General features: G+C 50.6%; 8 protein-coding genes across 8 annotated transcripts; 4 read left to right on the top strand and 4 right to left on the bottom strand.

The window, feature by feature from the left end:
- Nucleotides 1-886: 886 nt before the first annotated feature.
- AKAW2_30207S (FMN-dependent alpha-hydroxy acid dehydrogenase) lies at nucleotides 887-2,576 on the bottom strand (the record flags this gene model as incomplete). Its single annotated transcript, XM_041686695.1, has 4 exons — nucleotides 887-1,062; nucleotides 1,138-1,807; nucleotides 1,873-2,378; nucleotides 2,444-2,576. 4 exons carry the CDS (start codon nucleotides 2,574-2,576, stop codon nucleotides 887-889), a joined length of 1,485 nt encoding a protein of 494 aa, XP_041540654.1.
- Nucleotides 2,577-3,260: 684 nt separating this feature from the next.
- Nucleotides 3,261-5,588, bottom strand: AKAW2_30206S (putative protein kinase; the record flags this gene model as incomplete). The annotated part of the gene is made up of 1 exon (XM_041686694.1): nucleotides 3,261-5,588. The coding sequence occupies one exon, from the start codon at nucleotides 5,586-5,588 to the stop codon at nucleotides 3,261-3,263; it is 2,328 nt and encodes a 775-aa protein (XP_041540653.1).
- A 1,630-nt stretch (nucleotides 5,589-7,218) lies between these two features.
- On the top strand, nucleotides 7,219-9,140 carry AKAW2_30205A (deoxyribodipyrimidine photo-lyase PHR1; the record flags this gene model as incomplete). Its single annotated transcript, XM_041686693.1, has 2 exons — nucleotides 7,219-8,534; nucleotides 8,597-9,140. The coding sequence occupies 2 exons, from the start codon at nucleotides 7,219-7,221 to the stop codon at nucleotides 9,138-9,140; spliced, it is 1,860 nt and encodes a 619-aa protein (XP_041540652.1).
- Nucleotides 9,141-10,888: 1,748 nt separating this feature from the next.
- Nucleotides 10,889-13,439, top strand: AKAW2_30204A (uncharacterized protein; the record flags this gene model as incomplete). Its single annotated transcript, XM_041686692.1, has 2 exons — nucleotides 10,889-12,120; nucleotides 12,173-13,439. 2 exons carry the CDS (start codon nucleotides 10,889-10,891, stop codon nucleotides 13,437-13,439), a joined length of 2,499 nt encoding a protein of 832 aa, XP_041540651.1.
- A 1,256-nt stretch (nucleotides 13,440-14,695) lies between these two features.
- Nucleotides 14,696-15,770, top strand: AKAW2_30203A (uncharacterized protein; the record flags this gene model as incomplete). Its single annotated transcript, XM_041686691.1, has 2 exons — nucleotides 14,696-14,985; nucleotides 15,068-15,770. The coding sequence occupies 2 exons, from the start codon at nucleotides 14,696-14,698 to the stop codon at nucleotides 15,768-15,770; spliced, it is 993 nt and encodes a 330-aa protein (XP_041540650.1).
- A 1,612-nt stretch (nucleotides 15,771-17,382) lies between these two features.
- Nucleotides 17,383-19,419, bottom strand: AKAW2_30202S (Zn(II)2Cys6 transcription factor domain-containing protein; the record flags this gene model as incomplete). Its single annotated transcript, XM_041686689.1, has 5 exons — nucleotides 17,383-18,132; nucleotides 18,186-18,320; nucleotides 18,369-18,673; nucleotides 18,794-19,166; nucleotides 19,297-19,419. The coding sequence occupies 5 exons, from the start codon at nucleotides 19,417-19,419 to the stop codon at nucleotides 17,383-17,385; spliced, it is 1,686 nt and encodes a 561-aa protein (XP_041540649.1).
- A 2,978-nt stretch (nucleotides 19,420-22,397) lies between these two features.
- Nucleotides 22,398-23,381, bottom strand: AKAW2_30201S (aminotransferase class IV; the record flags this gene model as incomplete). Its single annotated transcript, XM_041686688.1, has 1 exon — nucleotides 22,398-23,381. One exon carries the CDS (start codon nucleotides 23,379-23,381, stop codon nucleotides 22,398-22,400), a length of 984 nt encoding a protein of 327 aa, XP_041540648.1.
- Nucleotides 23,382-24,016: 635 nt separating this feature from the next.
- On the top strand, nucleotides 24,017-25,858 carry AKAW2_30200A (uncharacterized protein; the record flags this gene model as incomplete). The annotated part of the gene is made up of 3 exons (XM_041686687.1): nucleotides 24,017-24,542; nucleotides 24,601-24,981; nucleotides 25,038-25,858. 3 exons carry the CDS (start codon nucleotides 24,017-24,019, stop codon nucleotides 25,856-25,858), a joined length of 1,728 nt encoding a protein of 575 aa, XP_041540647.1.
- Nucleotides 25,859-25,962: the final 104 nt, after the last annotated feature.

Below are 25,962 nucleotides of genomic sequence, written 5' to 3'. Positions count from 1 at the left end.
CGGAGATTCGCTGTTTCAGAAGTCATGGGGGCTGCAGACTGGTAGAACCATGAAGAATCACGCAGTCGTCGATCGAGTCGCCCTGCCTGCAAGGCGGATCCATCATACGAGCTGTAGATGCGCCGAAAGCTAGATTAATCGAATGGATAAGATGAAGTTGGAACTGTCGATGTCAAATGCCGGAGATAGATTGGGGTTTGGCGCCGGGTAGAAACACGCCAGCGGCTAAGCGAGATGACAGGAAGTCGATGATCCCAAAAACGGGCCCGGCTCCACCGGTTCCCTCGATCTCCAGTCGTCTTCCTCTTTGCACATCGAGTCAGCTGTGGGGAGTGGCGCTCCGAACCTGGAGATAATTCACAAAGCTTCATGAACGGTACTTTCGGAGTATAGGCAATTCCCGCTATGGCTTTGACTTCATCCGCAACTTGCTTAGTTGCCGACGTTTCAAGTACTGCTGGCGATGAAGAGCTGAATCTCCGTGTAAACATCTCTTGAATAGCAATGCAGCCATTCTGCATGTGTATTTGGTCCGTGTATGAATGGCCAGATGTTCATGAATGAGGAGACTAGTAATGCCCGCCTTTCGATATCAACCCATGCCTGTTATGACAGAAACTTGCGAAAGCAGATAATCATATCATACTTTCCTTGCACTTCTATACCAGTGCCACTCGAATCAATGCCATTGTTTAGCTTGTTTCGTAATGATACCATACTCAAGAAGTTGTTTTTCTATTGAATCTTCAGACGCGAGCTACCCATTCAGGATTCCTGACGTCCGTGGCTTGGGATGGGGATACTCTGCGACTAATCAAGCGGCACTGATGCGTTTCTGTATTTATCAAACTGGCTAAAAGCTTATGGCTGACACTCATCATTGATATCATAGCTTGGGTCCGATTGGACGTCGCCCTTTGGCTACCATTCGTGCGTATGGATGGCTGGCTGAGCTGGGGACCAGGTGATCTATATCTCCGGTGTTGACTAGGTGAGGACCAGCTTCGTTGAGGCTAGTGATTCCTACATTGCGCATAGCTGTCTCGAGCTCGTCTCTCATGACTGGCGGTGAGAGTTGTTAGCAAGCAGAAATTGGCTAAGTGTAGGGAAAGGAAGCTGGATAAAGAGCACACTTACTGTCAATCAAATGTTCCACACCCTCCTGTCCATAGTTAGTTGCAAACAGCATGCTGCGTCCCATTCCAACCGCTGTTGCGCCCAGACACACTGCTTTGAGAATGTCAGTTCCCCGCCGAATACCACCATCGACGTAAATCTCCATCCGATCGAAGATCTCCGGGCACCGCTTGTGTAGCTCTAATAAAGTGACAATGGAGGGTGGGCTAGTGTCGAGATTCCGCCCGCCATGGTTGCTCAACAGGATGCCGTCGAGCCCAGCTTCCATAGCAAGGATCGCATCATCAGCGGACATCACACCTTTTAGGCATACGGGCAAATGGGTATGCTGTCGCACCCACGCCATATCCTCCCAGGTCAGTCCAGCATCAATGAAACCTGCCATTACTCGTCCCAGACCGCCACCTTTTTTGTCATTCTTTGCTTTGGATGGCGCCATCGGGACCGATAATGTTTCGTCGGCTTTTACGCGCTCATCTGCCTCCCGCTTCCCAGGCCAGGCGGCATCCACCGTGATGAAGATAGCTTTGACGTTGGGATTGGTGGAGCATTGGCGGAGGAGAGCAGCGGACTTTGCACGATCGCGGTTCACGTACAGCTGAAAGAACATATTAACCGATGGTGCAGCACTGCACAGCTCATCGAGGGGATAGGAGGAATTATTGGAGACCTATATAGCAGTTCAGTATGGAAAAGCAGTGATGGCAATATTGAGGGGAAGAAATACGAGCATACCCCTTGAAAGATGCCTTTGTTCTCACAAGCTTTTGCAATTCCCAGCTCGCCGTCTGGGTGGATGAGCTTCGCCATTGCTGCCGGGCTAACGAAGAGCGGAAGCTCGGTATTGATGCCAAGCAGGTTGGTCTTCGTGTCGACTGATCGCACATTTCTTAGTATTCTCGGTCGCAGCCATATACGATCAAAGCACAGCTTGTTCGCATCCCGGGTAATCAGGTCAGTCGAAGCACTGGAATAGAACGCCCATGTTTTCTTACTGGCGGTCTTCGAGGCGACCATCTCAAAATCATGGGAATTTATCAGGGTGTCTAGCGGTGGCTTTTCATTCTCCAGAAGCAAGGGCGGGCTCTGAGTGGGCGGTTGCTTCAACCAGTCCTCATTGATTGTCGCTTCATCCAGCACTCCCATATTTCGTTCTGGTGATAGGTGTGACTTGATGACACTGGGAGCATGAACTTCAGAGTATGCTTGGGTGGCATCGCGTCCGGCGTACTTCAGGATAACTTGAGTTGACGTGTCAGTCTCGATTTCTAGTTGTCGTAAACTTTGACGCTGAGATCTATCTTACTTGACGATCCTCCCGGATGCTCTTCCAGGAAATCCGTCACATCCCACACCTGGTTGTCTACCACAATCCAGCAGTCGTCGGGCGTCTTGTGCTCAGAAATCTGCTGTGCAGACAACTGCCTCTCCCTCGCCATCTTGTCCGATGGAGCTAGTAGTATGCTATGGAAGCCTGCAGTTGATCCGATGTTATGCTGAATCTCACCACTCAGACAATGGCGGTCAATGGAAATCTAAAATGCGTAGGGTAGAAGGCCGTGCACAAGGAAGACACGCGCAAGGGATTGAAAGGGTGAAGGTATGGATTTGGCTGAGATATATACCGCCATTGTATGGACGGAAAGCGCCCGCGGTCGGGGAACTGATCGCCCGCGTGCTTCGGCATATCATCGTTGCGGGGTGACGCAGTAGCCACACAGTCATGAATTGAAGAGATGTAACTGCTCGGTCTGCAACCCCCGCAAATTGGCGGCGGTGGAGAAGGGGCTCGGGCTGGTCGGAGCATCGCCGAGGCCCTGCTGGTTGTGGCGGTCGGGGAGTTCGCCGCTGTCTACGTTGTACAGAATAGTCCCGCAACATTCAATAGTCTGTGTAACAACATGCAGGGAAATGCTGTCAATCTAATTCAGCACATCGCTATGCTTACCTCTAGATAATTTACATGATCTCTTTTCCTTGCCAACACTAATCGTCACCCACTTCCAGTTCTCCAGTATGTTCTTGACCATGTGCACCTCGCCAATTCCAATCGATCGATCCATCGATCACTTCTCTACCTTGACACATTCCAAATCTCGGAAGTCATGCTACAGACCACTGGTCTAGCTTAGGCCCTGTACCTGGGAAAGAAGCTTCTCCAAATACTTCTTAATCTGCGGGGAGCGCCAGCGCTGTTGCGGATCTGGCTCAAGCATGCCCTTTATGCACGTCATTACATACTCAGCTACTGATGTTCCATCAGTAAGGGTCATGGAGCCCATGTGAAGCTTGTGTGAGAAGTCTTCAGGGAAGATAGGTCCGGTTGAAGTTTGCCCGGGTGGTCCTCGGGTGAGCCCGGTGAGAACGAGCTGGCGCTCCATCTTAGTATTGAGTGGATAAACCAGTTCAAACAAAATAACACCCAGCGCGTATACGTCAAGGGTCTCGTCAATGACGTATAGGGAGGCTGGTTTGCCATGCTGGCGTGGCCGTTCTGCCATTCCTGCCTTGCTGGCGTGGAAAGGTGGGCGGTAGAATTCGGTTCCCACGACGGTGTGGATCTCTGCGTCTTGCGGCTGTGTCGAAGAACCATCTGGAGGGCGATCGTTGATGTGCGAGATGTCTGCGACGAGACCGAAATCACCGATACGAGGATGGCAATATCTATAGATCGGTCCATGCGCGCTTGCACAGGGCGAACATCCATCCAATTGCTTCTTGTCCGGAGCACAAAGGAAGATATTAGCTGGCTTCAGATCGCGATGCACAATGTCCTTGGAATGCAGATAATCAACACCGGATATTATGTCCAGCATTAGCTTTAGAGAAGGCACCAGATGATAGCAGTGGCGCCGTGGGAGCGTTTTGTCGTGCTCCGTATTTGTGCTTGGTTGTGGGTTGAGGTAAGAGCTCAGCGAGATCGGGTGTAACGACATTTGTATATGCAGAACAACAGCGGGCAGTTGAGCTGCGCTTCGGTATCGGCGCTGAATTTGTAGCTTGGATGGATCTTCGCTGAGGCCATCCGTGAAAATATCATCATCAGTGCCACCAAAGGTAGACAGCGGGTCTTGCGAGGCGAGGCTGAAGTTGCGCGGGATGGTCTCTACCTCATCATCTTCCCCGGTGCCATGTGTAGTGGATGCCTTTGATGTGTGGGTGCCCACACTGGAGTGGCTCTGACGGCGATGATATGCACCGGAGCCCTTTGACTCAGGATCCAATTGTAATGAATGCTGTGATACATCCGAAGTTTCTGACTGTTCGAAAACGATCCCGAAGCTTTTACTGTCTGTCATTCCCATGCTATAAGTGCGGCTTTGCATCTGCGCAGAGTTGATGTCTTCAGACTCCTCGTGCAGCGAAGTAGCGTAACCGGAAATGGGAGATCGTTCCACCCAGGCGCCATAGTATCGAACGACATTGGTATGCTCGAGTCGAGCGAGTGTTCTAATCTCCTTCATAATTTTTTCCAGCTGATTCTGACTGCCACATTGTAGCTGCTGAAGTCGTCGCTGGCTGAGAGGAATCTTCTTGATTGCGTAGTCCTGGTCGTCTATGTGGTTTTTGACGTGGTATACTTCGCCAAAGGAGCCACGGCCCAGAACTTTGACCTCAGAAAACTCCATAGTGTAACGGGACAAATGACTGCTTGGCGGTTGTGGTTTGGGCTGAAGCAGAGGCAAGCCAACTGTCGAGCTTCCTGGAAGATGTGTTGACGAATTAAGCAAAGCTGTAAGGTCGAATGGAAAGTTTCGTGAGGCAGGGACGTTTTCATGGCCAAGTAATTGCTTTTGGCCGGCTGGCAGTCCAACACCACTAGGTCCGGGGTGTATCATGTTCAAGCTTGGGTTGGTCGGCCACGGCTGAAGAGCTTTACTTTGCTCTAAGCCCGGGCCTGCATCGTTTGCTGCTATGATTCCAGATGGCTGTCCACCGACGTCGTCGAGTTTGAGTTTGTCTAGCATAGACATGCCCAACCTATCAAGGTTGTCGCGATAATACTGTCTTGTTGCTCCCCATTCATCTCCTTCAATACCCTGAGAAACCGCGCCTACTGAGGATAGGAATGCAGACTTGTGAGTGTACAATTGGTTCCCGAGATATCGCACTTCAGGCGAATCACGCGTGTACTGTCCATTGGCGCCCGCCTGTGTGTTTAGGATGTCTGCCGCCCGGGTAAGGCAGTAGAATTCGAGAAGGGCAGCCGTCACCATGTTCGAGTGGCCCTTTGTATCACCCCCCAGCACCTTGCTGGAATCAGCCTCATAATTTTGATAGGCATTGTCCTGCAGAAGGCGAGATTCGTCAATGCCATTTTCCTTATTCTGCTGTGTACCTTGGGCGAGCACGCAATCTTTCGTAGAGATATCATGTTGACTTGCGTCCGAGGACGCGTCCGAAGACGAATCTGAGGATGATACCTCTCCAGGGGGCCTGAACATTGACATGGCAGGAATGACTGCTGTGAATAATATCCTTCGGAGATAACGATTGGGTGTTCGGAGATAATGATCGGAGTTAAAGCCAGAACAGGCCCAAGCAGAAGAGGAATAGCGCAGCCATCTACGTGCTAGTAGTCACAGGCACAAGTGCAAGCGAGACAAATACTGGGCTGAATGCAAATAATGCAGCTGCTGGATATACAGTGATTTGTATTCACTGGCTTGTCAAACACCAGCTGTGGAGTTGAAAGTGCAAGGCAAGAAGATGCCACGGATGCTTTTTGAATATGGTTGACGTGGTCCGCGCTTTGGGGGGGGATAGCTCAGAGTCTCCCTCATTCAGCCTCTTTCCATCAGATTCCAAACCGTCTTGCCATTGGCAGGGCGTGCATCAAGGGCAGCACAATCAATACATTTATTCGTATTTGATTGTACAGTAGATGTCACGTAAGATAGTGGTGCAAAATTGCACTAACTGATTAGTTAGAACATTATCACCAATGACTTATTGACTACTGTTCAGAAAGGAGTCATCCACTCTTTGGATAAATTCTTCATTTCGCCGTGCTTGGCGGGGGAAACTCACGGAAAGTCAAAAAGTCACAACACTGGCTGCCTTGTGGCCTCAGGCACCAATCACCACACTTGCCTTCTCCTGCCTGCCTCTTCGGGTAGTTCCCACAGATTGCAAAGGTCCTCCGTATACTTCGGCGCCTCTCCCAATACTATCTATCCAATGGCATATGACACATGGCACTATGCAATGCCATCTTCACTTTCCTGTCGGAGTGAAACTTCTTAGTTATCAATAAAGAAGCCTTTCCTACACCTGAACCGTTCATATTTGCATTCTCCTCGAGATGCCCTTCTATCGGCAGGGAATACTACTCGAACTTAACACCCCGTCTATGAACTGCTATAGACACCAAAGGCAAGGTTATGGGATTCACATACCAGTTTCATGAAAATGCGAACCCACCAATTACCTTAGAGGTCAAGTTGTATCCAATACTTGCATCGCTGCATATGGACCTTGAGCCACTTAGTCGCAGAGGTACCTTGAAAGGTAATACAATATTTCCTTCTATATAGAGATACTGCTTAACCTAGTATGAGCATCGTTATCATATCTTGGAGTGGGGCAATGACTCGGCTACTGTCCAAACACTCCCGTTTCCAGACGAATCACCGAAGACTTGCTCACTATATTGGACAAGCCAGACCCCATTTTACAGATCCACCCATGTCCTTTCGAAAGATGCATGATACACGAGCGTGCGGTCACCTGCTTGTTTGCCTAAATGAGATGTTGAAACGCGCAGCCTAGTGCATGACTGCCTCTGTCTAGTAACATATAACCAGCAATAGAATAGTCCATGTCGCGCAAGGACTCTTTTCAGTCAAAGTCCAAACCTAACAGACTCCTTGCAAGAGTAGGTAAAAGTTAGCCTATAACATTCAAAGCACTGTCAGCAACACCTAGAACAGGTCCCAGCGCAGGGATGTTGTTTGGTTGAGATAACCTCCCGGGTATTGACGTCAGCGTCCCTGGCGCGGTCCAGATCCTCGATCGATCTGACCCCAGAGCTCAACGAAACCCAGCCTTTCCCATTGCTCTGCGAAAATCAAGCGCGCTATGATTTTCCAGAGTTTGCGCCTCCGGTCACTTGTCAATACCCAACAATACCTCACCTACAGAACAGTATCTCTGCAACGCGCCTTCAAAGCGCTAATGAGCGACATGCCTCCAAAAAAGCGCAAGTCATCAAGCACTTCTGCCATTAATGGTGCCTCATCAGACACAAATAAACGCGGAAAGCCCGATCTTACGCGTCCACATCCCCATGCCAAAGATACAGAAGACTTTGGCATCGTCCTGCGTGACTTCTATCCCCCTGAGATGTGCAACGAGCGGTGCGAGGCTTACAATAACGGAACGCTGGAACGACCCATCGAATCCCTACAGAGGGCATACGAAGACACGTTCGATGAACGTCAGAAAATTGAGCCCAAGACAGCCGTCGTTCACTGGTTCAAAACAGATCTTCGACTACATGACAATCGCGGCCTCCAAATGGCATATCAGGTTGCGCGAGAACACAACCTGCCTCTCATCGGCTTGTATATTCTCTCTCCGGAGGACCTGACAGCTCATTTGTCGAGCGCTCCTCGTGTGGATCTGACGTTACGAACACTAGAATTGTTGCGGCGAGACTTGAATGAGCTGGATATTCCATTGTATATGGAGACGCAGGAAAAGAGGAAGGATATTCCTCAAAGGATTATAGATTTATGCCAGGAATGGGGTGCAAGTCACCTCTTTGCAAACCTGGAGTATGAAGTCGATGAATTGCGCCGCGAGGCGAAATTAGTACGACTGTGCGCAAGAAACGACATACGATTTGAAGCAGCACATGATACATGCGTTGTCACTCCGGGAAAGCTAGTCAGCCAACAGGGGAAACAGTATGCAGTCTATAGCCCGTGGTTCCGCTCCTGGTGTGCCTTCCTTAATGAGAATCCAGAATACCTTGAGGTTGCGGATGAGCCGGGGTCGAACCCCGGCGATGCACGCAAGTACTTCAAGACTCTCTTTGACTGCGAGGTGCCTGTTGCACCGGAGAACAAGCGGCTCACTGAGGAAGAGAAGACAAGATTCAGGGAGTTGTATCCGGAGGGCGAGCATGAGGCACTCCGTAGGCTGGAGGTGTTTCTGGAGGACAAGGCAAACGACTATGATGACTTGCGAAACTCACTCGTGGGGCGGAATACATCCGTGCTAAGCCCTTATTTCGCGTCTGGGGCACTTAGCGCACGAACAGCTGTTTTTGAGGCCCGTAAAAAGAACAAAGGCCAATTGAGTATGAACCAGACTGGATATGCATCGTGGATTAGCGAGGTTGCTTGGCGAGATTTCTATAAGCATGTCCTGGTTCATTGGCCATTCATATGGTGTGTTTTCTCCATATTTGCTGATTATCTGTATATCCACACTGACCATCATCATCTTGCAGTATGAACAAGTGCTTCAAACCTGAATTTACAAATTTAGCGTGGTCTTATAACATAGATCACTTCAATGCTTGGTGCGAGGGCAAAACTGGCTATCCCATCGTCGACGCCGCCATGCGCCAAATGAACCACGCCGCCTGGATGCATAATCGCACGCGCATGGTCGTTTCATCATTTCTTTCGAAAGACCTTCTGATAGATTGGCGTGCCGGGGAACGATATTTCATGGAACACCTGATAGACGGGGACTTCGCCTCGAACCACGGCGGCTGGGGTTTCGGTTCTAGTACTGGGGTTGATCCCCAGCCATATTTCCGGATCTTTAATCCTCTACGCCAGAGTGAGCGGTTTGATCCAGAAGGCGAGTATATTCGTCACTGGGTGCCGGAACTACGTGCGGTTGAGGGCGCGGCGGTTCATGACCCATATGGCAGAGGAGCTGGGGATATTGCTGAGAGGAATGGTTATCCAAGGCCGATAGTGGATCATTCTCAGAGTCGAGATCGTGCGTTAGAGAATTATAAGAAGGTTGCCCAGGGCCGCTGACGACCTGTTCATGGTGTGCAAGCCGGGATGGGGGGCGCCTAAATCTACTCTGGAGCGTACTTGTTGAGCCTGATCTGTAATCATATGACCATGTTTTCTGTCAATCAACAGTATAGCTCAGCTTTTGCTTATCACGAGCTTCAAAATTAGTCAATATACTAAGTAGGAAAGCTTTCCGGTGTTTTCTTCATGAATAGAGTCGTCATCATCAGCCTTCTCCAAGCCGGATAAGGAGCGTAAGGAGTATGGCAGACATCCTTCCTCCCAACAGGAGAATAGTTTTACCAGCATTATTGCTCGGCGTGACCCGTGTACATTTCGAGCAAATGATCGACCCTGCAAGAACTCATAATAGTTTCTTACTATCGCTCACTGCGATTATCGGACTTGATTGGATCTGGTTAGAGCCCAGCAAAGTAGGAGCATCGGATTGCGTGTTTACTTGGAGTTACCGCTAGATCCTAGGGAGCCAGCGGTTGGAGAAGACCTGAACCGCGTCTTTTTCAAAAATACCAGTCTTTTAGGAGATCAGGTGATCGAGTCACGTCCTTTGTCTCGTTTGTCCGCATCAACCAAAAGGTCGTTTCCCCATCTCTGAGTTCCTCCCGACATGCTTCCTCGAGTTACTCTCTTTACTACCACGTCCTTCGGTCGACCATGTCCTGGTTGACAAATTGGATGTGGTCTCTACAAGCCTTTCCTACTGTGGGCACCGGTCAGATAGATCGATCAAACTATTGCGTACTAAATATATAACGAGGCCCGGCTGACCGTTGGGAAAGCAGTGACAGTGACAAAAATTAAGTTTGTTGATGACGACGAGTTCCCATCGTATCTGCTACAATGTCTTACTTCTCACCTACCAAACAGGCAGTGGGCGAGGCCGATCTCCGAGACGCGGATTACTAGGGTCAGACAGCTGGGGTACACATGCAGATGCGGATGCAGCTGCAGGAACCTAGTCGCTTATACTGACTCGATGGTACGATGCTAGCCACTAGACCGCCGCGTTCAACTTCAGTTGAAGTTTGTGCTGACTTCGGCTACACCGGACGGTCCGCGAGGGAGTTCTGTGGTGAATTTTGTTGGCAATAGCGGGAGCAATATATTATCAGTTTGGTACTAGCCTTGGCAACGTGCCAGCTGTCCGACCATTGGCATTTTGATTTCGCAAGGAAGCGACTTCATAGCGTCCACCCCAAAACAGAGAGTACTAGAGGTACTACTTTTCAAATCTCCTGTGAAACGATTAGCACAGCCCACCGCGGCCTATTAGTGACAAACCAGAGTTTGCCACCAGGGCAGTGAACCCTGGAGAGCTCTCCATGTGTGGCCCGGCTCTGGATTAGGGCCCTTTTTTAGCGCGTGCGGAGTCCAGCCCCGACGGTTTCCCCGCGATGGATCGCTTCTGCTCTGCCCGGCCTGTTTTGCGCTCTGCCACTCAGCTCCCTTCTTCCTCCATGGAAAAGTCCTCTCGTCTGCTCTACGGGTTTCTATCCGCATTGCGTCTTGTCAACGGCGCATCCCAGAAGGCTTAGCAGTCGTCGTGGGTACTTATGTCAAGCCAGTTACTCATCAAAAACTGCCTCGGTCTCTTTCCCCGCTTGTAATTGCCTGGTAAGGGCTAAGGACCGGTTCTTTCGCTCCTTTCGTCTTGGCCGGTTGCTGACTTCTCAACCCCATTCTTTCAGACTGCGATTCTTTTGCATACCCTCATATACCTCTGGAATCGCCAATGTCGGCCTGAAATGGATACTGCCCAGTCGGGGGACGCCCAGGCATCCAGCGTTCCAGCAGCCACCGAAGAACCAATCGGCGGAGCCTCAACAAAACGTCGTTGGAGAAGGAATCGGATAGCTTGCGACTCCTGCCATTCGCGTCGCGTGCGGTGCGATCGAGCCTTTCCCTGCTCGCGCTGCCTTCGCAGTGAAATCCGATGCGAGTTCACTCGGGAACGACGCAAGCGAGGACGCATTGCGCGATCCCGACTGGTAGAGCCCAATGCTGCCACTGAAAAGCCTACCAAACCTGTGGAGTCCCAAGCCGCAGCACCGGCACCTGCGGAAGCAGGATCCGGTCCGGTTCCAAATGGCTCTCCCACTACGACTTTTCGCCATAGATCGCCAGCGACAAATGATGTGACGGTGTCAGCCCCAAGTATTGACGAGCGGCGCTCTCAGGCGGATGTGTCACTTCCTCCCAGGAAGTCAGGGCATACAGTTAATGCGACAGAGGAATGGCTAGCAGGCACGCATGTCTCTCCAGGTTCCTATGAGCCCTTGGCAGGCATCGGCCCTGGGGAAGGCCCTTTTCCTCGAATCTTTGATATCTGGAATGGGGTTGACCTGGCCGGTTACAGTGATCCAGCATCTCAGGGTTCCAAGATAACCGGCCTTGGACAGACACCAGCACCGTCTGCAACAATCCTAAAATATCCAGTACTCCAGCCAGTAATGCCTTATTTGGAGTTGAGCTTGCCTCGAAAGCTAGTATATGATCTTCTGGACCTGTACTTCACAAGCGCATTCTCCACGCATATGCATCCCGTGTGTCATCACATCCACTGCTATGTTCTACGAAAGGCATCATTTCTGAGCCGGGAAGCCCCTCGGCCTAGCAGCCCTGCACTTCTGGCCAGCATGCTTTGGGTGGCAGCGTTAGATGACCGTGCGTTTGCTTTGCCGATATCTCCTCCCCAGAGGAAGAAGATATGTCAATTTTTATGTGCTCTAACATTACGGCTCTTGCGACCGTTGGTTCACGTGTCATTCAAAGAGCAAGAGGGCGCCGCGGCGAGCGACCCACTTCATGCTGCGATCGGTCAGGACGGTCCCCCTACAACGGTGCACCACCCATTTGAAGCTGGTGGTGATGATCGGGGGCTGGTCGGCCCTGCAGGATCATTGGACGATGTCATCACATACATCCATGTGGCATCCATTATCTCTTCAAGCGAACAAAAGGCCGCCAGCATGCGATGGTTCGTTTTATCCAAGTAACCCGAAGCGGGCAAGGAAGCTAACCAATCTTAGGTGGCATGCCGCCTTTACTCTTGCACGGGAACTGAAGCTCAATCAGGAGATCGAGGTGATGCCTAGTGAGGAGAATCACCCAGAGGGCTCGAGCCCGTCATTTGATTATTCACTTGCGGGATGGAGTGGCGTTGACACGGGCCCCTTTTTCGATTATTCAAACCCTGCTCGGCCAAGCTTGAATTGCGTATGCGACCGTGGCCACGAATTGCGTGGCGCTATTACCGAAGAGCACCGTGAAGAGCGTCGTCGGACATGGTGGCTTCTCTACATCATGGACCGTCACCTCGCTCTCTGCTACAATCGCCCCCTTGCTCTACTCGATGCTGAAAGCGAGGATCTTTTATTGCCGCTGGACGAAGGGTCATGGCAGTCTGGGAACATCCACAGCAATAGTCCCAAACCGGATGGACCACAGTGCCCGCTGTCAGGCGAGAAGAACAAACGCCGCGTTTTCCCCAATTTTATTTGCCATGACCACTCTATCTTCGGCTTCTTCCTGCCTCTCATGACCATTACTGGCGAATTAATCGACTTAAACCAAGCTCGTAACCATCCAATGCTTGGAGCACGCTTGAATGGAAAGGACGCCTGGGATGCGCACGTCGGTGAAGTGCTGCGCCAGCTTGAGCTTTACAAGGCTAGTCTCACAACGTTTGCTGCCACTGCGTCGGATCCCGATGCGCCCTTATCCAGTGCCTTTCCCCCTAAACCCGATCAACAACCAGTCGAACCCTCGCTCGCCCAGGCTTACTCATGGCATACTCAAACGGTCATCTCGTATGCATCTTATCTCGTGCATGTGCTACATATTCTTCTTGTCGGGAAATGGGATCCTGTATCGTTGATCGAAGATAAGGACTTCTGGACTTCATCGCCCGCGTTCGCCTCGACCATCTCTCACGCCCTTGATGCGGCAGACTCGGTGGACCATATCCTACGTTACGACCCCGATATCAGTTTTATGCCGTATTTCTTCGGCATTCAATTACTTCAAGGAAGCTTTCTTCTCTTGCTGATTGTGGAGCGGCTGCAGAAAGAAGCGGGGGAGGGTATTCTGAATGCGTGCGAGGTGATGATCCGAGCGACCGAGTCCTGTGTGGTGACGTTGAACACTGAATACCAACGAAACTTTCGACAGGTCATGCGGAGCGCCGTTGCGCAGGCGCGTGGGCGCCCTGTCAATCACAGCGAGATCCGGCATCGTCGCAAGGCCGTCTTAGCACTCTACCGGTGGACCCGGAAGGGCACTGGGTTGGCTCTTTAGATTTAGAGTTTCTCACAGCGCCGATGCCCATTTCAGCGCACGGTTGCATCGGCTCCGCATCCGCAGGCCATCGGCTGGAGAGAGCTTAAATCATCTCCCGCCAGGGCATGCTTGGTTCTAGGCCAGTCGCAGAGACTGGCATATGCAGGCACAGTATCCCCTCCCTCTCGGTTGATTACCTTGCCTGAATCGGGCTCGCTCCAGCTCGCCTCTATGGCTCATTGCCCCGTGCCTGCATCTGCCGGACCTTACCCCGGCATTGGCAATTGATCGTAACGGCTGCTGCTATTAGCCCAAAGTACCTCGTAGTATTTATTATTTTTCTTGGATACTGCTCTCCGATGTTACCCTGTACATATACGAGCATTTATGCTGTTTTTGGTGTCTCTGGCTTGTTTGTTCTGACTCGCGGGTTTTAATCTACCAAACGGTTTTTCTTTTTCTGGACACCACCTCCCGAATGCCATGCCCCTTTCCTCCTAACAAAGCAAACATCGCTTCCAGGCATAGACCCGTCGCTAAAGTCGGGCATCGCATGATTCTGCACTTGGTGCAAGGACCGGGGTTGTTGGGCGGCCCCTTCCCCTTACCCCAGATTTGACGAACGGGCCGTGCTCGCTCGGTCCGAACCTGGGTCTTTCGGTTAAATTCCCAAAAAACCGAAGCCGTTGCGGGGAGAAAAGCCATTGCATTGGGAATCGAACCAACAGGCGCTCAGCTTTAACAGCCTTTAATTCCCGTAGTTCGGCAGGCCGGGGAGGATGCTCGGTTAATTGCCACACCAGAATATGGGGTATGCAAGGTTCAGCGACACCACATGGCCCCGTGAAGATCAGATGGTTCCTGGTCCGTCAAATCACTGAGCTTCCCTTCGAGTGTTCTAATGTATCCAAGCTCCACCAATGTCCGATTGCTCCAGTTTGTATTTTACCGACCCCATTGCGGCCGTGGTTGCCCACTTCCTCAAGCAACAGTGACAATGACGAACCCAATTTCAAGATTCATTTAGCACGCCCCTCTGCTGCATTGACCTGCGGAGTATGTCTTATAAGCATCAATCGCCGTCGTGCGCGGCTTCTCGACGAGGCCTTCGTTGCGCATGCCATAGTTCAATCAACCGTACAAAATCCCCAGAGGCAGCACTCCTCATCATTTGAATGCTATGCTGTAGTGCTTCCTACGATCTGATCAAATCAGTATAACATTACAATTTCCATCGCTCGACTAGCTGAATCACCACGCAAGACCTCGCCACAATGCTGCATACGAGCCATCCTCAAGAATTTGAGAAATGGACTTCTATGGGCCCGTCCGACACTCAGATGCTCGGCCTGGAGTCTAACTTCACGGATGAGGAGTTATACGGAAGCCATCTGAGTCTCAACGGATTTGATCTGTCATCGTCACAATTGCTGAGCCCGGAGCTTTGCTCAGAATTCGACTTCGCGACAGGCGAGACGGGCTCGGGCCTCTACCATCCCTCGCAACCGATGGGTGTTGCTAATGCTCTGAATGTACCTCAATTGGCGGACAAAATATCTTCAATGTGTGTCCTCCAGTGTGCGCCATAGCCATGGCATGATCAAAGGATTCCAAGACCTTCCAGCTGACAATGGCTGCTGCACTAGATTCGGAGAATCGTCGTTCAACACCGCCCCCGATACCAAGCCCACTACCGCCGATTTTTCTCTAGACGATTTGCTCCGTTCGGCATCCCAATTAGCTACTGAACGCGCGCTCTACATGAATATTCCCGCAAGTACACCTTCTCCGCGAGCATCACAGGACAGCCCCAGCTCGCGATTGCACTTGGTCCAGTCGCCCCTTCTCGATGACCCTTGCAGCTCACCGGGAATGAGCCAACAGTCATACAGTGGCAGTGAGGGGGAATGGGACCGGGAATACAATCAGGGCGAGCCGGTCCAATTCTATGGACTACCCGATATTGGCTTCCCCGACTCGGTCTCACTGCATCACGCGCTCGACGATGGACTGGTTCAACCTTCGTTTGGCGACCCACTGCCCACTCTCAGCAACGCAGAAGGAGATAGCAAAAGCCAGTCCAGGGAAATTAGCTTCACCATGGACTTGGAGGAAAATGGGCTTACCCCGCTGGAAATGCCGGATGGAAGTACCCGTTTCACAGCCAACTGGCTCCCCGTGGACCCCGAAGGTGGATTCACCATCCGCGCACCACCCACCGCGCGCAAGCCTGAGCCCAACAGCCATAGCAACCACCAGATGACGCAGGACACCGGAGACTATCTCTTCGCACGAAATGCATTCATCTCGATCCCGACGGTTACCGGTCTATCCTCCACAGCAGTATGAGCTGAATGTCACAGAACACAGTCGACTACGCACCTGCGGAGCACCGCAGCATCTGCACTGCACCCAGCCACTAGATTGCGGGCCACCACCGACCGGGCCGCCCGATTCGTCCACCCGACCATTGCGCCGGTCGCAGCGGCGCCGGAGAAATTCACGGACGTTGCGCCAATCATTGCCCCAGCTCCAAGCAAAACAATCTCGCAGAGGGGACGCGATGCCCCTTAGTGTGCAGCCCAGCAATCAATAAACCCACCCTCTTCCCTCTCTCCCTAGTCCAGTTACCGAGTGCTGCGTGCTGACGCTCTGCGTAACCTTGGAAAAGGTGCTCGTTGGCTGATGCTGTATCCATGCACACTCACACGCACAGTCTTTTAGCTCGAAGAGAATACAAATTGCTAACGGGGCTTCCTTTTCTCAGCGACTGACTGGGCTTGAACTCAACCAATCACACCACCCCCTCCCAAAAAACTCTCAACTCTCAAGAAGAGCCAAGATCCGTGCTACATGCATCGTCATGTGAGCGAGAGAAAAAAATGCAATTCCAGACCCAGACCACACCGCGTCCCTTCCCCCGACATGTGATCTGTTTCGTTTGCCTTATCGAATGATGACTATCGTCCGCTCAGACCCCCTCTTCCCCTATGTAAGCTGGCCCACATACACAGGACAATAATGTGGGCTGCGCTGCGCTGTCTGTTGGCCTTTCTTCGTTCTACATCCTTCTCCTGCATGGTGGACAGGTCTTCTCCGTTTTTAGACCCTACCATCTTACAGAGCCCAGGTGTGTGATGGGAGGTTTCTTTGCGATTATTGGGGGAGAGGATGGACTACTTTGGGGACCGGTGAAACGGACTACATGAATGTATTTAAAAAGTATAAGCGTACTAGAAGAACTAGTAAATTAGTATGACGTTATGTGGAAATAGTACATTAATGATGATGATGATGATGATTGATGATTGATGATGTCTCTTGAGATGCTCTGTACGATGGAGTAATTTTGCTTTTGGTTTAGATTGGGGATTTTTTCATTTTTTCATTTATTTTTTTTTCTGTGCTGATGTCTTGAATCATGTTATGCTAGACTCAATTCATCAGTTCAATTGTTGTTAGTAGTCACATCGCTGTGCGGAGTTGTAGTTATAAGTACTCGAGATGATTCAAAAATAAAATATATATACTACATATTATTGAAAAAGAAGAAGAAGAAAAAAAGAATAGAAAATTTTCTTTTTCTTTAATACTAGTATATAGTACTGTCATTGCAACATAGAGAACGGATGGGACAACTTTGTATAGTGCATTGTATACTGGAATACCTGTTTTTCTCAGTGCTAGTAATTGAAATAAGTAACATTGAATGATATCTAGGCGACTGCTTGCTTTGAGAGATACGCTCGCAAATAACTTGACATCCAGCTCCTGCATCCAGCCATAACGCCTATGTATGAGAATGAATGAAGTGTTGATCATGTAATCACATGTAGCAATGGTCATGACAATCGTAAAGCCCTCCTCGCAATATCAAAAATGGGAATATCCGCTCGAGAGGATAGAATGAGGGGAGAAATGCAGGGAGAGGTGGATGTATGGGAAAGTATTAACAAATAAATCATGGTTTTCCTTCACCCTTCACTGAAGAGGATGTGCATTTGTTGGAAAACACAGGGAGCTCGAATTTCCGACCGATATAGGTGAATATTTCCGCCATCGATTCCTTCTCAACCATGCCGTCTGCGAAATTGTCAAAGGCAGTGCGGAGGATGAACATGACTCGTGAGATCAGACAGCCCGGGATGTTTTGGGTGTAGTATTTCATGCTGCGGCAGATGTTGCACGCGTACTGATATCGTTCCTGGAGCCCGAGGACGCTGACTAGTCCTGGATCGGTGGTGGAGATTATCAGGCCCAAAGCCCAGTAGAAGGTCATTGATGTCGCTAGAAGCAGGTCCGGGTACATGATATTTTGTCCCACTATGACTTGCATTGTGCTGGGGTTGCGACACCTGAATTTGGGGAAGTCGTCGGTTGGGTCTGCTTCGCTTGGACTTTCCTCCCATGGCCCGCCTGACGGGTATGTGTCGGCATACATGTTCTTCCATACTTGGAGAAGACCTTGAAGTTCGGTGGCCCGTTCCCAAATGGCACTCTGCATGTTAACTAGCTCTGATGGGGGCTTGTTCCCCCCTTTTAGTAGCGCTGAGAACTCGTCAACTTGGGCAAGATATCCGGGGATATGCACTGCAACATCCAGCAGGCGTTGAAGGATGTCTTTGGCCGGTCCGTCTCCAGGCCATGGGACTGTCAACCAATCTTTTTCCGCAAGGAAAGTAGGCTTCCGATGTACCAAGGCTGCCGTGACCTGGCCACTTTGTCAGATTCGTTTCTACGGAAAATGGTGATGGTTTATCTTACCCAATACATCCGAAGGTCAACATACAAAGAGCGCTCAATCCCATGTCGATGTCGATATGGTGTTCGAGTCCGTAAAAGCTCCAAACCACCCAGCTGATGCTTGAGAAGTGAGTCTTTTGATGTTTGCTTGAAGGCCTATTGCGACATTAGCGAGGGATCGCGCAAGCGACAATCAGGACTCACTTCTATGATAGTAGCTAGGAGAACGACGACAAGGACCTCGGTCGACTTGCCCTGTTGAGGGTCATACAAAGCATGTTGAAGAGAGCGCAAGACTCGGAGGTAACGCGAGTGTCCAGCTACCTCGACTGAGCGGTTTCCATCGCGCCGGCCAGCGAATGTGAGAGATGCCGCTTCAAACGCACTGCACAGAATTGGCGAAAAGACTCGCAAGGACCGAGCTTCACGTAACGCGATGGTGCCGCTGACTTGGGGGGGACTGAAATCAGTGACCAAGCGTTCAACATAAAATTCAATTAATGCGTTAGCTAGATTGGGATCAGTAAGGATGACTTTCTCTTTCAACAACGGTGGAGAGGAGGAACGACCTGGACCCTGGTGAGCGAAAGGGATATGCAAAGGTCGGGGAGGGTATGATAACCACGTACTTTCTTTACGTGTACGTTGCTCCTCCAGCGCTACTGTGTTGGGTGAAGCCAAAGACTGATTGTCTGCGGCCTTGGAAGAAAGGTCTAATTCGTCCAATGAGTCGTCTCCATCCTCAACCGAGTTGTCCGACTCCTTGATGGAGTAGAGCGCCTGGCTGCTCGGTAGCGATCCGTCTTCGTCCTTTATGGCGGGAAGATTGGCGAGTTGGCGAGCTTCGGCAAGCTGCTGTTTCAGGTTCTCACAGGACCGAAGAAGGTTCTCGATTAAAGCCGACTGCTGAATGTAATGGCGGTCCCGCTTGCTGGTGCCGTATTCGCACTCGGACGGTGTACCGCGGAGGCAGCAGGCACCGCACGGCTTTACTCGGTCGCACTGTCAAGTCGCGCGTTAGTCAGGAGGGCACGACACCACGATGGTGAGACCTGCTCGGCATTTAAGACGGCCCCCAGCCCCCAAAGCATGCGCCGCGAACAATGGGTATTGATTTCAAAGACAACCATACCTTGACTTTGCGTTTGTGGCAGTTTAAGCACGAGTATGTGGGTCGGATCTTCTTTCGAGAGCCCGCTTTGGCAGCTCCCGAAGCCTCAGGTGGATTGTTTCTGGCGCCATCCCCAGAAGACATCTCGTTTACTCGCGTCCTGCTCGGCGTCGTCCAGAATATAGCGGGCTACTGAATGATTTGGTCTGATGGGGCGGGGAAGGGAAATCGTCACTTGGCCCAGGAACACTGACCGTGTCGCTGCCAGGCACACAGAGAGAGAGATACTTATGCGAACAGGAACAGGAAGCAGGTTGCTAGATTGTTGGTGGGCGAACAAAGTCTATTGTGACACTCATTAAAACCTGGGGGGGGGTTCCTCTGGATTTGACTCGTAGCTGAGGCGCACTCCGTCCTTCCGTACCTCTCACTCAGCTGAACGCCCGCCGGGGTTTGGTCCTTCTGGCTCTTTCCTGGTCCTTATGTTCCCGCTCTCCACTATTGGTGCAGGGGGTTATGGTGGAGGTCGACAACAACCAGACCAAACGGATGATGATGCGATAACGGACGTTGCACCAGAATATCCTTGTGACCTATCACCCCATCCAAAACAGAAAGAAAATAATCTACTCCGTACCGCGCGCGAGTAATCAATTGAGCAACCAATGTCTCCCGCCACGCTCCTCGGTATTTCGGTACACAGCAATGTACCGGGCAGAAGGCTCCAGACGTGTCCTGGCTGCCTAGGCTTGTGTGATATGGCTAAAGCAAATGCAGGCTCGTTGAGGCGGGAGCCATTGGGGGGACCTAAAGGGGCGAGGGAAGACAACCCCCTCTCAGGCAGTTGGGGGATCTTGCAGGGATCGGCGGTTTTAGCGTCGTGCGACAGGCTCGAAAAGCGGTGGTGATGCTTCGCTTTCCGGTTGGTGCGATCGGGGTTGGAGATGGACAGCAGCTGCATGGTCAGTCGAAAATGCAATACTATGGGGTAGGAGAGTTGCCCAGTAACCCTGCTGGACGACTCTATAATATTTCCATCTGATGCGTCTAAGCCGGTTCATCAACAAACGGCGTAGAGCTTCGCAGAGGAAAGACTAAGAAGCAACAGAAACCCTGTCAGCAAGCGACCCAGCGCCTTTGGCCACGCAGACTAGTCCTAGTGCCGCGCTTATGTATGTCTTGCGCGAAGAGAAAAAGAAAAAAGGCACCACGAAGAAGCGGAACAAAAAAAGAAGCAAAGAAAAAGGCGGACCAGATAATCACCAAGACAGCAAGGGTATGAACCAGACAACTAACACACTGTAACTGGTGATGTCTCTCCTTGCAGAGAAGTTGAACTCTTCACGCATTCGATCGTCATGGGAAACGTTTTTCTTGCTTATGACAGACCGTCCAGTATTTCCCTTTCCCTTCCACGGGATATTGGCAGGGAGAGAAAAAGCGGCGCACTATAACATCTCGCTTATAGTCTTTTCCCAATGTTGATTCGTGGTTTTCTTCGGCCGGAATAGCCAGTAATTTCGGACTTTTCTCATCCCTGTCGATGGAAGTCTTCGACAAAGGAATGAAACCAATTCTAATGCATGCATAGGATGATATGATCGGGAAAGGAGTCGAGAGGCAGATGGGTTGACGGAGCGGAAAAGAGGCGAGGATGAGATGATTGAAGTCACCTGCTCTCGCCGTCTCATTCCACTTCCCCCTTTTCTACTCTCTCCGTCTCCGCCATCCGGAATATGACGCGCGCAGGATTCAGAAACGGAAAAGACAGCCAATCGCGAATTCGTGATCTCTATATCCTGACGTAGTCAGAGTGGTATACCAGACTCGAGATCGTATTGCGATATCTCCATACTGCGGTTGACCCTCATGCCCTTCTGATCACCGATCCTGCCCATCTACGGGCAATGGCAAAGAGGACAGTCAGAACTAATGAGAGACGAGCACAGTAACTCTGATTCCTTCTCTTTAAAGAAGAGCTCCAGAGCGAAATATCTGTTAATAACAGATATTCAACAGGTTTGACCATCCTGCTACCGGCCGACGGTCTCATTGCCGAGAAACATTGAAAGTAATAGTTTCAGAATATACAATCTACCTTATACTATGGGACCGTATAAACTCGAAACTCTTTTGCGAGGTGCCAGGGCGCTCCCAAAAGGCTTTCCAACAGTCAGACCTACCTGCTCTGAGCCTTCCATGCGGGAATGGTGAAGACGGCAGGAAGTAGATTCGTGCCGACAGTCATGTCTAGTCATTTCCATGACACATGAACTGATCACCTACTTTTCGCTCTTTCCCCTTGTTATTGCTTGACAAAACTAAGTACCCAAAAAGAAATTGGGAGGGGGGAGGAAGGGAGGACCTGGCAAAGAAAATAGCACTAATCCGGGGATGGCATGATCGCAACCGAGCAGCTGGCTAATCACACTGTTGTCGACAAACAAAGAAATCTCCTGAACTCTTTCGAACTTCGTCATCTTCCCCGGTTACTACCGATTCGTTTCCTTCACTTACCCGACCAGATTCAGTCTAGACAACTCACAAGCCTTTGGACTTGATTGCTTATCATCATTACCTTCCATGTGAAAGTGCTCTGACTTTCTTCAGTCATCTTGTTCCCACATGAGTCGCCATGGGAAGTACACCTAGTTAATGGCTTTGAAGTCATGGTGGATGGGTTTCGGCAGAGTGATGCCGTCGTCTTCAATTTTGTCCACTCGGCTGTTCAACGAGTCTATATCGATCTACTTAAATGAGGTCCTCCCAGTGGAAATATAAGAATTATCATGAATATTACAGGCTGATCACAAACTCTCGGATAGATTCTGCATAGAGTCACTTTCTAGCCCAGAGACAAGTAACGGTGCTGATCTACAGCCGGCTTGGTCGTCTCCATCAGTCATCGCCTCTCGGGGAACCTTTCCAAATACTCGGTCACAATAATGTTTGGTCATTGAGAAAGTTTATATCACCCCAGGAGTGGATATATTATCTACGGTAGACATACGGAAACCTACATTTGACGGGGACTTACAAGACCACGAAAGAAAGGCGCCAAACCGGAAACCTCGCTACGAGTATGCAATTTTTGAATCTCGGCCATTGTTACTTCCCTACAATTACAGCTTGGCCTTTGATTCATCATCATATCTGACTGCGAAGCTGTAGGCTGGGTCATAATGCATAGCCCAATACCCGTCCCAGATCTTCTTCGTGACCGGACCAATCTGCCCCCGATTCACAGGCTTCCCATCCAACTCTGTGATGGGCATGATTCCACCCGCTGTCGTGCACATGAAAATTTCATCACACTGATACGCCAACTCGACCGGCACAGCCTCGAGGTGAACTTGGATCCCACAAGCTCGTGCAACATCAATGACACTTGTCCTGGTGACACCATGTAGCACCCCGCGATCAGGCGTATAAATCGCGCCGTCCTTAATCAGAACAATATTATAACCGGATCCCTCCGTGAGATGGCCATCTCCGTCCGTCAAGAACGGGTACATGGAACCTCGATCCGCAGCCTCGAGCATACCTCGAGTCAAGTCACCCCATTGTAAGTTCTTCACGGTAGGGTCGATAGCCCCTGGGGGCACCCGACGAACAGTTCGCGTAATAACAGCACTTCCACCGATCCGTTGGACCTCTGGATCCATGACCCAGACATAGGGTTGCACAAACATGTACAGGTTGTTTACTAAAACCTCCGGCTTGACACCGCGAACGCTCTGCAGTCCCCGCGTCACAATCAGAGCCACATATGCGTCCCGAATACCGCTTTGCGCGACCATCCTAATCAGGGTTTCCTTCACTTCATCGCGGGATATAGGCAACTTGAGACGCAACTTCACGCAGGCCAATTCAAGTCGAGAGAGGTGGTCATCTAGGCGAAAGAACCGGCCGTCCCAGACGGCGATGACATCGTAGGTCAAATCACTGCGCAGAAAGCCTTGGTCGATTAGGGGGATGCGGGCCTCCCTGAGGGGAACGAGTTGTCCTTCAACCCAGGCGATGCCCTTGGCGTAGGGATTTTGACTGGCTTCTAGTTTCGCTCGACGAGCGGTATATCCAGTAATAACTTGGTTCATGGATGCCATAATGCTGGAGACGGAGGTATAAGGACCAATAGTAGAATTACAGGTCGGGTTTCGTCTTGATGATGGCCGAGAAGTGAGGGACACCCCAGGGGGGACGCAAGGTGGCTAAGAAGGATGAAGTCGATACTTACGTGTCTCCAAAGCTACCACGTTAAGTCAGATCGGAGAATTGTGCCTATCAGGGTGCATAATGCTGTCGGCGGGGACACCGATAAGGAGCAAGCAAGCATCCTTGCCTGTCGGGCGCTTGAACAAGGCTCCCATCGAGCGGGGACTGTCATCCCGGGAGTTCGGGACCGTTGGATTCCTGTCACTCCCTACTCCTCGGTTCCTTTGCATCCGCATATTTCCCGGTACTATAATGATGTGGACTATGATCCCTGCGACTAGAATGTTACAAGGTTCAAGGAGTATTATATCTCATCCTCATTGTTAAAAGAGAATTATATTCTATGTCACCAAAGTCCACTGTCTATTGCTAGGGAGCCAACGAATACCAGACAAACATCTTCATCCGCCCCTTCGATCGGATTCCCATATACATATGACTGACTCTAGGCTTCGGAGGATAAAAGCGTTCCTTTCCCCTTCCCTATTTCCCTCTGCTTCTCATTCCAACTTGCATCTTCTGGAATATGATGCAGCAATCGTTAAGATTGGCTCATGCTACGCGCCGGCGACTACCCCCTTTCTTCCTTTCGACAACAACAGGGCTCGTTAGAAGACACACATTCCGCGTGGCGGACAAGGCATGCTATTGGCACTCAACGGCCACGAGGAAAGCCCGGGGAGATTTGCGGATGTATCATACACCGATTTCTTACGGTCACTCGACACCAACAGATCATGATCATGATCGCAATGGTGTACACCTAGATCTCGATCCATATAATTACACTAGTGGGCGCTGGCTTCGAAATGACGAGGAGGAGCGAGCCTCTCGCTACATTCAATTCGATTTTGATGCCCTCCGTCGCAAAGTTCTTAATCTGTCGCCAGGAGCAAGTACTATCACGAAGTGTCAAAAATTGGAAGGTGGTTTCAACCGCGTCTTCATTTTCGAACTGGACAACGATAAGCGAGTGGTCGCAAGACTTCCGTTTTCGCTGGCTGGCCCGGCACAGCTGACGACCAGCTCTGAGATCGCAACGATCGAATATCGTAAGTTCCTCTCATCATTCTTTCGCTTCACTGGCTTATGGTGCACTCTGCTCTTCAGTGCAAACCAATACTACCGTTCCTATACCCAAGATACTCGACTGGAGCAACGATGCCACGAGCATCGATAATCCCATTGGCAGCGAATACATCATCATGGAGCATGCAACTGGTGTTCAGTTGCACAAGAAGTGGCATGAAATGGACGATAAAAAACGTATCAAGTGTATAGACGCAATCTACCGGAAGCTTAAAGAAGTGGTTGACCTACAGTTTCCGTGCTTTGGGAGTCTGTATTCCATACACAGTCCCGTAAGCCCCGACAACAGGCGTGTGCTTGACGCAGAATTCTGTATTGGACCACATTGTGGAACCAGATACTGGGATTGTGACGTTGGAAGAGGCCAAGCTTCACATGATACAAAACCCAACCGGGGGCCCTGTGGGTTACCAAAATCAACCCCACGGCTTCAGTACTGACTAACCAATAACGACTAGGGAATGACCTTTATGAATACTGCGATGGCCTTATTGATGCTGGTCTATCGAGGCTTCCGGCTGTGGACTCGGAAACGAAACGACGACCGATGTATCATGGCTCAGTCGAAACACACAAGATGCTTCTAGCTCAGACGCGAGACCTGATGAGATCCATGTCTCAGGATTTCCGGATAAAGGACTGTGCGACACCAGTATTGTTTCACCCAGACCTTCACAAGAGGAACATATTTGTCTCAGAGAATGATCCTTCTGAGATAACGGCTATCATTGACTGGCAGGCCGCTAGCATTGAGCCGGCGTTTTGGTATGCGGATGAGATTCCCGACTTTGCAACGGAGAATGAGGTCTGCACTAGGGCATTCGATGTCTGCACCCAATTTCTTATACCCACGCTCTCAAAGCCGAGATTGATGGATGAAAATCTATTTCGACCATTTCGCTACAGCTACAGGACGTGGAAGGATGGAGCTGCGGCACTACACCACGACCTGATTGACACATCTCAGAACTGGGAAAAGCTAGGCTTTGCAGGACCATGTCCTTACGCAGTCCCTCCACCGCATGAACTGGCAGATCATCAGAAGAAGTATAGACTTTTTGAAGCAGCGCATAATCTGCGTTATGATCTGGCAGGCTTGCTCAACACAGCCACCGATGGCTGGGTATCAACGGGTGACTGGGAGGCGGCGCAGACAGCGCATCATGAGATGTTTGATGGGATGTTGCAGGCTGTATTGACTAATCCTGAAATTGACGATCCAGATGAGCCTGTGAAGGATGAAGAGACACTGAGATCCATATGGCCTTTTGATATCTAAGGTTCCACTTTAGTCTGTTTGTCTGGACATTGGAGTCATCCCATACTACCTATCACCTCGCGGAACTATTGAGCACCTATGTCACGGAGCTACGGAATAGGGGC

This window comes from Aspergillus luchuensis, chromosome 3 (assembly GCF_016861625.1).
Source record: "Aspergillus luchuensis IFO 4308 DNA, chromosome 3, nearly complete sequence".
NCBI classification, from domain to species: domain Eukaryota; kingdom Fungi; phylum Ascomycota; class Eurotiomycetes; order Eurotiales; family Aspergillaceae; genus Aspergillus; species Aspergillus luchuensis.
This window is presented reverse-complemented; position numbering and strand designations above follow the sequence as displayed.